Source organism: Cavia porcellus, unplaced genomic scaffold (assembly GCF_034190915.1).
Source record: "Cavia porcellus strain 051 isolate PalLab524CR breed Dunkin Hartley unplaced genomic scaffold, mCavPor4.1 scaffold_19, whole genome shotgun sequence".
Lineage (NCBI taxonomy): Eukaryota > Metazoa > Chordata > Mammalia > Rodentia > Caviidae > Cavia > Cavia porcellus.
In genome coordinates this window covers 66,350,986-66,362,002 of record NW_026947502.1, presented here as the reverse complement: position 1 = coordinate 66,362,002, position 11,017 = coordinate 66,350,986, and the positions used below count along the sequence as shown (strand labels likewise).

General features: G+C 46.5%; 1 protein-coding gene across 1 annotated transcript in view; it reads right to left on the bottom strand.

Moving 5' to 3' along the window:
• Positions 1–2,330: 2,330 nt before the first annotated feature.
• The window catches only part of Wnt5b (Wnt family member 5B), a 120,283-nt gene continuing 111,596 nt past the window's right edge, over positions 2,331–11,017 (bottom strand). The window contains exon 5 of the mRNA XM_063231320.1: positions 2,331–3,078. Coding sequence (XP_063087390.1) covers positions 2,872–3,078 — 207 coding nt within the window. The 3' untranslated portion in view covers positions 2,331–2,871. The remainder of the gene's footprint in view (positions 3,079–11,017) is intronic.

The following is an 11,017-nucleotide window of genomic DNA, read 5'->3' as shown; positions in this document are numbered from 1 at the left end:
CCTTCATTTATTTTTTTCTTTTCTTTCTTTTTTTCCTTTGGGTACTGGGGCGCAAACTCAGGACCTTGCACCTGCCAGACAGGCGCCATGCTGCTGAGCTGTATCCCTGGCCCCTGTGCCTTCATTTCAAATAAACAAAAGAACAATCATGAGTCACACTGACTTTTACAGATTTTCCAGATTGACAAAGTTTACTTGGATGTTTGTTAATTCAGTGTCCACATCCAAGTCCCCGAGCTCAGGATTGCTGGGAGCAGAAGCCGAGATGACGCTCGGGGACTTTCCCAAGTGCACACACAAAGCCCCGCTTGGCCTCTGTTCGCTGGCCCTGGTTCAGACTCCCTGGGCTGTGCAGCTGTGCGGTGGCTGCCTTTGCCCTGCATAGCCTTTGTGTGGCACTGACCCCGCGGACCGCAGTGGAGGTAGACACAGGCCAGGAAGCTTATCGTGTGGGGGATCTGGGGACCGGTTAGCTGGTTTTAGTCTCTTGGGAGATGCTGTTTGCGTGTGCGGACATTGCTGATGTGCTGTGGCTCTCTGCCCTAAAACCTGGGATAGCCGGAGGCCCTGGCTGCTCTTCCTCCTCCTACCCCAACTCTGTACTCAGCCCTATCACGGCAGGGGAGCCCCGGTGAATTCAGGTGTCACAACCATCAGCAATCCCTAACCCTAGCTTCTGGCCACAGCCATTGAGGATTTTTTTTCCCCCAGAGCTGGTGATGAAACACTGGGCCTGGCACATGCTGGCATGGGCTCTACCACTGGGCGACATGGCCAGCCCTTCCCGAGTGATTTTAATTCAGCCAGATACCGCAATTAGGAGCTGGTGCTTAGGCCACATGAGCTCCCTGCGTACAGTGCCACCACAAGGCGGGGAAATGTCCCGCGTCCACATGCACAGTACTTCAGACCCAGACCCCAAGGAGCTCCTGCAACACACTCTGCTCAGGGAGTGCATTTCATGCCTCCTCTTCCACAACAGGTAAACAGCTCCCTTTGGGCTGGGGGAGTGTGGCTCCGTGGTGCTTGCTGCGCACGCAGGAAACCCTGGGTGAGATCTTTGTGCAGAAGCCTCCATGACATCCGGAGTTGGGCAGGCACTGAGCTGCTGTTCTTCCTCTTGCACCCTCAGTGGTCACAGCTAGGAGAGGTGCAGGAGGCACCCACCATGCTCCATGGGAAGAGCAATCCTGCCTCCTGCCCCTGCCGTGTGTCTGGCCCTCCCTCCCGCCTGGCACACAGTCTCTGTGCCTTCCTGGACCAAACAGCACGCAGTACTAGGATCCCAAAGCTACCCCGGGTTTGGGGATGGGACCTTTGAATGGCTGAAATGATGCCATCTAATTTGAAAGCGTTTTACGTGGCCACGTTTTCTTGTGATAAAAGTTATCTATTTAGGATAGAGACTTAAATCCTGGTGCAGAATAAGAGGCTGGAAGGGCAAATTGGAAAAGAGAACTTGGTTTTAGCAATAGGAAGCATGTTCAGAGAGCAGAGTGTAGGTGGATTTTGGTTTCGTTTTCAGTGCTAGGGCCTCATACATGCTAGGCAAGCACCCTACCACTCAGTTACTTCCCTGCCAGACTTCTGATTTTTTTTTCACAGATAACAATGCTCATACCAGTACTGTCTAATAGGAAAAAATCAGAGCTACACAATAATATAAAAATAAACACAGCTTTTGTAACAAAACAGATCATCTCTCAGACTTTATAAAAATGAAACCAGAAAAAATAATATACATCACGTACGTCTGTTCATATAAATTTCAAAATCAATGCTTTATATAACTCAGCAAATAAAATATCCATCTAAGGGTTAGAGAGAAAACACGACAAAATGCCAACAACTGGAAATTCAGGTGAACAGCATGGAAAGCTTTGTACTGCTACTTTCCTCCAGGCTTGAGATTTTTCAAAGTAGAAGGATAGGAAAGGGTTAAAAATCAACCAAAGCTGATGTATACTGCTTTAGGGTTGTAACTGGGTACTAAATGATAAGGAAAATAATTACCAAAATCTGCATTGGGGAGCCAGGGGTTTAGCTCAGCGGGCACAAGCGCCTGCATGATAAACTCAAGGGCCTGAGTTTGATCCCTGGTACCAAAAAAAAAAAAAAAAAAACCTCTGCATTGGGCAAACATGGGGAGAGGGCATACGGGTGAAGAGGGAGAGCCTGGAGGGGCTGCTAGTGGAGGCTTCTCCTCCACGTGTAAATGTATGTGTTTCTTTTATAATTACACCAGACATGAAAATTCTATACATTCTTGTATGTATATTTCACAGAAGAAAAAGGTACAAACTGAGAAAAATTGCTATATACTTGGTAAACATTATTTTTATTTTTTAAATTTTTAAATTTTTATTTTAGAGAGAATAAAACCAAGCAAAATAAAACAGAACAAAGCCAATCAAAACAAACCAGTGTAAGTGACACAGGACTTCAAAATAATAGGAAATCAACAATGGTTACCATAATGCCTCCTGCTGTCTTCAATACAGCTGCAGATAGCTTCAGACACAGTAAAAATCAAACAAAACAGAGCAGAGTAGAATCAACAAAAACAAAACAATGAATGCAATACAGGACTTCAAAATGAGATAGTAAATCCCAAATGGCTACCATACTATAGCTTGTTGTCTTTGAAATAGCTGCCCGTGCCTCAGACACAATAAGATCGAACACAACAAAACAGAATAAAGCCCAACCCAACAAAACGATGAAAATGATACAGAATTTCAAAGCAAGATAGTGGAGAATCTAACAATGGCTCAGATGCCACACTGCCTATTGGCACCCTCTGAATAAATGACCAGACCACCGGTGAGCTTTAGACCTGCAGAGCCAGTGAAACGCTAAACCCTAGAAGCCTTAAAAACTGAATTCCACCTCAGCAGCCTCCATCGCCATCACAGCCTGTGTCTCTCCAGGCAGCCGGCATTGTGGCGAGGTGCGGCTGGCTCTTTTTCCCAGCCCAGGTGCGGCAAGGGGCTGGCCTCGGGCTGTCCCCACGGTGGGCTTGCATGGTGCTGATCTGCAGGGAGGGCTGGCTTCTTGGTGACTTCTTGTTCTCCTCCCCTGTCAATAAACATTATTTTGCTTTGTAATAAATAAACATAAGTAAGGTGGCCCTGGACAAGTGGAACTTTTTATTTAAACCTGAGATCAATTCTCAAAAGGTAGTTTCCATGGACTAATTTTTTTTTTTTTTTTTTTTTTTTATGAGACAAAGTCTCGCTATGTAGTTCAAACTGGCTTTGAATTCACTTTGTAGTCCAGGCTGGCCTTACAGTCACAGCATTCCTCCTGCTTCAGCCTCCTGAGTTCGGGGACACCTGGCCTAGAGAGTTATTTTATAAGCACCAGCTCTGAATCTCATTGTGATATTTGGCAATACATTCTTCTAAATAATTCCCATGAACTGAAGTATGACACCTTGATTTTATCTGCTTTTTGGCAGGTATCTTAGTATATGCAACAGAAAATTTTGTCTTTTTTTAAAAAACTGGATTTTAATATATCATTTGTCAGTTGAAATGTCTATTTTATATTTATTTATTTATTTTGGTACTAGGGATCAAACTCATGACCTCACGCTTGCCAGGCAGGTGCTCATGCCACTGAGCTAAATCCCCAGCCCCCTTGACTGACTTTTAATATATATTAATCCACTTGATTATCATCTGTCAAAATTAAGTTATCATCACTTTCCTCATTCCTTTTGTAGCTTCTTCTGTGACTGGATCTTTGATTATTTTCAATATTTTCTGTCTTTTCTGGTTCTTTGTGAAACAGTAACAATGCCTCCTTCTTTCCTACATTTTGTGCAGACTTCAAGTTCAGAACCACGTGGTCTACACATCATGTGGTGAGGACTCTTTCTGGTCTCTATCAACATTTAACGCATTTTTAGTTTTTGATAGTGGTTTATATTTGCTCCGTCTAACCCATCCCTCTAGAACTTCTTGACCACGCTCACCTGCTCCATCATGAACTTCTGCATCAACAAGCAGGTGACCCCTCGTGCAGGTCACAGATGTCATCCCGCCCTCCCGGCTCCTGGTGTGGGAGCACTTCTGAATTTTTAAGAAAACCTCACTATTTCCTAAAATCTCAGACTCCTGACACCTGAGAAAGACCATGGAAAGATGGTTCTGCGTCCTGCGAGCTTGGGGGCAGTGACCCAGAGCAGGGTGCCTGAGGCTCCCGGGTAAAGCAATCCTGCTATGGGCAGCTGTGGGTTTTGCGCTGGATGAGAGTGGCCCCTTCCCCTTTCGGTATTCAGTGAGTTACATTTTTGTTTTGTTTTTTAGATAGGGTTTGCTTATGCAGTTCTGGCCAACCTTGAATGCACTGTGTGTGGCCTGGGCTGACCTCAAAACTTCCAGCCATCCTCCTGCCTCAGCTTCCCCAGGGCTGGAAGCACAGACATGGGCCACCACGCCCACTAGTTACCAGCTGTGGCCCAGCCTCCTACCAGTTTTGTTTCAAAATGCATCTCAGGACACTGCGTACCTCTCTGGCATATTTTCCTGTTGTCAGCCTGCTTGCTTTCTTCATCTGCTGACTTTAGACCCAGGATCCTAAGTTCCTGGAGCCAGAGGCTTCCATCATGTGACAGTTCTGTCATTCTTCCCACTCAGAACCCATGATGGCAACAGGGTCACTGTACACGCCTTCAGACTCACCAGGAAATGACACCTCTTATTTCAGGTGACTACATCCTTTAATTACCCAGAAACCCACCGAGGAGCCAGAACGAGATCTGCAGTCAGCACTAATTACTGGCTGTGTGAGGAAAAGGAACTTCCTTGACCTCTCTGAGTCTTACTTTTCACACCTGACATATATGAATAGTGATGCCGACCTAGCAGAAGTACCGAGAGGATTATAATATGTAAAGTAGACAGCATACAGAGGTACTCGGTGGAAGATACCTATAATTCCCGTTTCCTTAAGGATAACCCTCAACCTGCAAAAAACACATTCAGTTGCCTGGATGCAGGCAACAAACCTACCTGTGGCCAGGCATCTGCCTAATAGCAGCTGCTTCCCCAGCAGGTGCTCCACTGTGACCTCTGACACAGCGACTTTTGTCTTGGCATCAGCCAAATAGCCCAAAGCATCTTCTCTGTATTCCCCTCCACATTGTCTTTAAAATGGTAAGCAAAGGCGGCCTGTGGTGGGCATGCCTGTAACCCTAGCACTCAGGAGGCTGAGGCAGGAGTGCAAAGGGAAACCCTGTCTCAAAAAGACAAAAACAAAACAAAACCCAAACCAGAACTCACTAGTGGAACAAAACAAAACAAAACACAAACCAGAACTCACTAGTGGTTCGCGTCTGTAATCCCAGCTACAGGCATAATCCTAACGGGTAAACGAAGTTTGGGCAGGAGTGTGAACTTCCTAGGCCGGCCTTTGAAACTTAGTAAGATCCTGCCACAAAATAAAAAATAAAACGGGCAGAGCGTAGCTTAGTACTAGAGCGCTCGAGGCCCTGGGTTCAATCCCTAGCAAGACACACACACCACACCGATTTAATTCTTCCCAAAATCACCCAAATGAAGACCCTAGAACCCAGCTCTGTCGCTGTCCAGACTGTTCCCCCCCTTCCGGTCGTTTTGTTTTGTTTTGTTTTGCCATCAATGGATTGCCCAATTTCTGAGCCAGGGTGAGCGCCGAGACGTGCAGCGAGAACTGATAAGACAGCGACACCACGCGGTTCAATGCAGAACTGCAGACCACTCCCCCATGGATACAGACGTAGTGTCCGTGAGGCCGTATTTCCCGCCAGGTGGGCGGTAGGTCTTTCCAAGAATATTTTTCAAATTAGCAAATAAACGAGGAGGTAGATAAGCACCTTGTAAGTGAGTGGAATTATTTCGTACTTTACGAAGGCGTCCTTCCTGTCCACTATTTTTAGGGCTGGATGGCTAGGCTCTCAGATGAGAAAGGAAAGGAAACCAGCCTTAGGGCACAAGGAAGATCTCTCTCTCTCTCTTTCTGAGACAGGGTCTCACTGTGTAGTTCAGGCTGACCTCGAACTCTTGCCCCAGCCTCCGAGTGCTGGGTTTATAGGCGCCCGCCACCAGGCCCAGCTAGGAAGTTCTTAAATGCTGTTGCCCCTTAAGAGCTGTGGAGGGCCAGGCTCACCGGTGCACGCCTGTAATTCCAGCCACTCAGAGAAGAAGCTCAGAAGTTCAAGGCTGCGCGCGGGGGGGGGGGGGTGGGGGGTGTATGTGTGTTAGCTCAGAGGCCTAATGCCTGCTTTGCAAACTCAAGGTCATGAGTTCGATCCTTGTGTACGTAGTTTAGCTCTTTGCCTAGCAAACGTGAGACTGTGGGTTCAATCTCCAGCACCACAAAACAGAAAAACCCATGGAAGATTTATAGAAACATCCTAGCAATCTTCACCCCGCTTGGAGACTTCTTGTTGGAGAACTCAGCTCTTGAAACACTTAAGAAAAATATTAAGGAAGTAACTGATACCACAGAGTCATACTGCCAAAGGGAAGATATCTTTAAATCATTAAGCAGAACCGTTGGCCCTTCAAACGCATAAAAAATGAGCACATCTGTAGGATTTGTCCCATTCCTGAAATTATTTGGGGAATAAGACCTTCAAGACTTTTAATGGACTTGATTTTTGATTCTTTTGGAAAAATCTTGGGACTTGTTCCATAATTATGCATTTTCACAGATATAAAGGACCTTCAATAAAATCATGAGTCAAGTGTAAGGGTGCATACCTGTCACCCCTAGCACTTGGGAGGCTGAGGCAGGAAGACTGATGTGAGTTCAAGGCCAGTCTAGGCTAGATAGTGGGTTCAAGGTCAGCCTGAACTGCATAGCAAGGCCTTGTCTCAAAACACAACAATAACAAAACAAACAAATAAAATAAATAACCATGAGCCTTTCCAGAGTAAATACCTAAGGGTCATCATTTTCATCAACAAGCTGGACGGTGTATCCTCTGGATCTATCCATGGGCAGGGAAATTAATGAGAACAGGAGCTCCTCTGTCATTGGTGAATTATTTCACCCTCCCACTGCATTTGGAACCATCACGGAGTCAGAGTCGGAGTCGTAGAATGGTGGAAGGGTCCTGCAAACTTGGAAGAAGGGAGTCACTTCCCATGGCTGGGACTGTGGCCCGCTGACTCAGAAGCTGCCCGCTGCCAGGTTTCCTACACGAGGAACACAGGACACTAGTCAATAGAGGAAGAAAAAGATACAGATGGTGGAGACAGTGATGGTGATAAGAGGGGAGAGAGAGAACTGGACCTCAGAGAAGAGAGGGAGGCGGAGAGATCTGAGGGGTCTGGCTGAGCTCGGTCAGGTGCTGGAGTCCATGACCCTCTGCAGAACCCTTACGCTCCCCCCTCTTTTAATCTGGCTCAAAATGGTTTCTGCTACTTGCAGCTCTGAGAGAACAAACTGTACAGTGGCCTGTGTTTCCTTAATATTCACTGGGTAATCACTCACTCACTGAGCGGCTATTTACTGGGTATTTTCTCTGTGGTATGTATGCCCTGGTTTAGGTCCTGGGAGACACAGTAGGTAATATTGAAAATCTCTTACAAAATTTAACTTCTACTAAAAAGGGCCGAGTGCTGGAGTTATAGCCCAGGTGCAGAGCACTTGTCCAGCATCCATAAAACCGGTCAGGTCAAGGCCAGCACTGGGGCAGGGTGGGGCACCTCTCTAGAAATCAGGTAAATATATGAAAGACAACTTTCAAGTCAGGTGCCAAAGAGCTGGTTGACCCAACTAAGCACAGATCCCAGGTCTTAAATTGTTGTACCAGGGTCACTTAGAACAATATATATGCTTTTAAACTGATTGGATTAGAAGGATCCACCTTTGTATAGTGTCTTTTCTTTGAGTTTTTCTGGGTGCCTGACTGCAGGACCCTCCTGATAGCTCTCCATCCCCCAGCGCCCCCTCTCTTGCCCCTGGTGATATGGTTCCTGCTTCCACCCTCGTACATTGCTTGCTTTGTCTGTGTACAGCTTCAGTCTATTTTCAGTGATCACGAGAAGCCGCAGACAACACACATGTGACATTAAATTCATGGGCAGGGGGCTGGAGATTTAGCTCAGCGGCATAAGCGCCTGCCTTGCAAGCAGACAGTCGTGAGTTCAATCCCTGGTGTCGATAAAAAGGAAAAAGACAAAACAAAAAAAATTCATGGGCAGTTTTTTAAAATCTCATGATAACCACACTTCTCCCATCCCAGTTAGCAAGCCTCAAAGAACAAATTCAGGTCTCTGCTCCCTGGCTGCCTGGGGAGGAGTTGCAAATGAGCAGAGTGGAGACCAAAAGGCAAGCAGCAGGAGGCAGAAAGCAAAGCAAGTGACTGATCTGCATGATAAACACCCAAACCCTCCAGCGCCTGAGAAAGTGCACCCTGTAGGGCTGGGTCTGCCGCCTCCCCTGGTGTCCATCCTTACAGCGAGCGGGCCCAAATCTTCCTTTAGGACATGGGGTTAAACTTCCCATACTTTTGATATATATTTTTGCAATCCTGGGAACTAAACCCAGAACCTGCTCATACTTTTTATGCAAAATCAGGAATCAAAGCATACTTTACTTCTAGTGGAATACATACAACGCAGATTTCCTTACGTAATAAAGGACTACAGTAAGACTTAGCAACTAAGGCTTGCAAGGCCCTCCTTTCTCCCGACCTTCTAGAGATAAACAGCGGTGCCTGAAGATGTTTTGAACCAGAAACAGCTACTTGTTTCTAACCTTTGGAATGGTGTGGCTCTTTTGCACAAGTAACAGATTTCTTTCTTTCATTTATTTTTTTTTTGGAGAGACAGGGTCTTACTGTATTTAGACTGGCCTTAAACTCACGACCACATAGCCCAGCATGGCCTTGAACTCGCAGCAATCCTCCTACCTCAGCCTCCCAAGAGCCGGGTTATAGGTGTTCACCACTACACTGGATTAACAGGTTTCTTGATAGACGACTACTACTACTGTAATATTTCTATTGCATGGAATAATCTCAACCACAAGCTATCTCATCTTTTTTTTTTTTTTTTTTTTTTTGTGGATCTTTTTCGTTTTTATCGGTACCAGGGATCGAACTCACGATTGCTTGCTTGCAAGGCAGGCGCTTGTGCCGCTGAGCTAAATCCCCAGCCCCAAGCTATCTCATCTTGTTAGCTTCTAAAATTCCAGGGGATGACAAAGCTTAAATAAGATACTGATGAGTAAAGAGAGGAAGTGGGGCAGTAACCAATTTTGGTCCAACACAAGTAGCAGGTTTTGTTTCTTATCTCAAAGAATGAATAGTGGATAAGAACTAAGTTTATAAACTCTCCAAAATGGGACATGAGATCTAAATTCTTTTTTTTTTTTTTTTGGTACTGAGGATCAAACTCACAACCTCACACATGCAGAGAAGGTGCCACTGAGCTAAATCCCTGGCCCCTGATACCTAAATTCTTGCTGAGGCTTTGTTCTGGTTGATTTTAGGAGTGAAGGCCCATCCTAGCCTTAATCTCTCAGAGACCACCTTCCAACCTTCCTGTCTACTGCCTGGCCAGCTTGTATTGCAGACGGAGAAGGCAGTCAGGTATGCCTTTCTCCTGACAGACAGTAACTGGATGAACAGGCTCCCCAGTCCAGGCCCAGGCAGAAGAGGGAGGTGGACCATCCAGGGGTAATCAGTTCTGCTCTGTACCATTCTCTCTTACCAAAACATTTTGGAAGGGCCAGAGCGGCTTGGTACAGGTATTATACCCAGCAGAAAGATCTTCTTTCTTTCTTTCTGTCTTTCTTTTTCCTCTTCTCCTTTGGTGAACTCCGGGCTTTGTGCATGCTGGCAAGCACTCTACCACTGCACTACACCCCTAGCCCAGAAAGGTATTCTGATTAGACTCCATGTTGGTTATAACAAATTTCAGGTATTGAGATCCTGCACAGGGCCACACAATTACCAGGATGGGAATCAGCCTGGTTTTGCTCTTAGCAGCTGGAAGTCCTGTGTAGTCTGGACACCGTAGCCTCCCTCAGGTCCCAGTGACAGGTGCAGGAGTCCCAGGCAACTGCCCAGATCAACTAAGAAACTTTGGTGTTGGAAACCTGTAGCTGTGTGTTTTTACAAGCACACAAGTGTTCTGGCCCTGCCTAAGTTTGGAGATCCTCACCTGGAAGCCCCTTGGGGCTAGAATTCGGAGGGCCACAACCTCTTCCCCTCTAACCATCTGTGCTCCCAGGCAGAGCTCATTGCTTCCATCTTTCGTCTCCACATTCTCCAGGGACATTTTTACTTTACGAGTCACCTCTGACAGCTTCGAGTCCACCAGGTTTCAATCACCATGTGACACAACAGTCACACTGGTATTTGCCCGTGACTCACTCCCCTGTCACAAAGAAAACACTTAGCACGATGTTGCATGAAGTACTGGGATTATCATGAACATGAACACAGAAGTGACTTGGGAACTGTGGACAAGACACTGCCAGGGTTTCTAGGGATGAAGTAGATTTCCATTCTTAAATACTTTGGGTACCTGATATAACTTCCCGGACTCCTAGGACAACGTGGAGGAAAGCATGTGAGGCTGGGGTGTAGCTCAGCAAGGCGCCACGGGCTCAGCATGCATGAGGCCCTGGGTTCCATCTCCAGGATGGAAAGGGTGATACTAATCTCCTAAGGGGAGGGGAAGGGAAGGAATAGGATGGGAAAGGAAGGGAGGAGAAGGGAAGGAAGGGGAGGGAAGCCAAGCCAAGCCAAGCCAAGCCAGGCCAGGCACTCATAGCACATGCCTTGTAACAGTTTGTTTACAGACGCCCCCCCCCCCAAGCCTCACACAGTCATAGGTAGCTGGATCTAGCGTGTGTGAGTCATTCAGGGTGCAATGCTGGGATTAAGGGGCTGTGATTATTAAATTGGTCCACTGATTAGTCTGGCATCACCCTCATCTCCAGCAGCCTAGATAGAATATAAAAGGGGCAGAGAGACACTGTCCCTTGTTGCTTTGCTACCTTACACCCACCA